General features: G+C 38.2%; 1 protein-coding gene across 1 annotated transcript in view; it reads right to left on the reverse strand.

The window, feature by feature from the left end:
- LOC107722017 (dnaJ homolog subfamily C member 8-like) overlaps window positions 1-718 on the reverse strand; it is a 3,571-nt gene extending 2,853 nt beyond the window's left edge. Inside the window, exon 1 of the mRNA XM_016530246.1 lies at window positions 618-718. Coding sequence (XP_016385732.1) covers window positions 618-668 — 51 coding nt within the window. The 5' untranslated portion in view covers window positions 669-718. The remainder of the gene's footprint in view (window positions 1-617) is intronic.
- Window positions 719-1,308: the final 590 nt, after the last annotated feature.

A 1,308-nucleotide genomic window follows, 5' to 3' on the forward strand; every position in this document is an offset into this window, starting at 1 on the left:
TCAGATCATCATCTCTCATATATATATATATATATATATAAAACACTGCTGTTCAAAAGTTTGGGATCAGAAAGATCTGTAATGGTTTTTTAAAGATGTCACTTCTGCTCATCTGCATTTATTTGATCAGAAAAAACAATAATATTGTGAAATATTATTACCATTTAAAATAACAGTGTTCTATTTTAATATCCTTTAAGCTGTAATTTATTTCTGTGACGCGCAGCTGTATTTTCAGCATCATTACTCCAGTCTTCAGTGTCACATGATCTTCAGAAATCATTCTAATATGCTGATCTGCTGCTCAAGAAACCTTTCTGATTATTATCAATGTTGAAAACAGTACTTCTGCACTGAGACATTATTGTCCTGAGAGTCACACACATTTCTGTCATCACTAAACACATTCATTAGTGTGATGAGGGTGATCAGTGATGAAAACCCCCGAAACACCACAGAAGCAGAAACACTCACTCACTCAGCAGGTGGTGACTGATAGTGCTGTCTATGTAGGGCTCAGAGGGATTGACACACAGCCCGCGTGAGCCTCTCCTCTGTCTGGCTTTACTCGCTTTGTTTATATATGTGTGTGTGAGTGTGTTGTTTTGCAGTCTAACCTCTGTGTAGAAGGTCTGAAACGCTTCATCGCCGCTGCCGCCCGCCGCCATCTTGCTACTGAACCGTCGGCGGAAGTTACGTCACAGGACAAAATAATAGTCCTCGGCCTGTACATATTAAAAACTGGAGCGCAGCTAAACAGGAACACACTTACTCAGTATTTTTTGTCTTGTTTTCCAGTACAAATACCTAAATATCCTTAAATCAAGATGCATTTACTTGAGAAGCAAAATATCGTAAACATCTGCCAGTGGGGTCAGAAAAATAAAATTAATTCAATAGGAAAACAAGATGGAAGAAAGTCATTTTTTCAGTGATTATTTAAAGATTTCTGCTGCATAATCCAGTTTATTCTTGACTCTGAACATAAAAGAAAAAGGAAAAGAATCAGAATGAGCTTTAACTGGTTACCAGTCAAACACATGCAGGGTTTTCGATAACACACACATATCTGATCCACAAACATATTCTGATCAGGGGTGAATAAAGCATTAATATTAATATAGACCATACTGAATATTCTAGAACAATTGAGCATGTTAAGTGAACACTGAGTTTGTTTAGTTTAGTTTAGAGCCACACTCACTCACACACACACACACACACACACACACACACACACACACACACACACACACACACACACACACACACACACACACACACACACACACACACACCCACACCCAC

Source organism: Sinocyclocheilus rhinocerous, unplaced genomic scaffold, assembly GCF_001515625.1.
Source record: "Sinocyclocheilus rhinocerous isolate Xijiao unplaced genomic scaffold, SAMN03320098_v1.1 scaffold6235, whole genome shotgun sequence".
Taxonomy (NCBI): Eukaryota; Metazoa; Chordata; class Actinopteri; order Cypriniformes; family Cyprinidae; genus Sinocyclocheilus; species Sinocyclocheilus rhinocerous.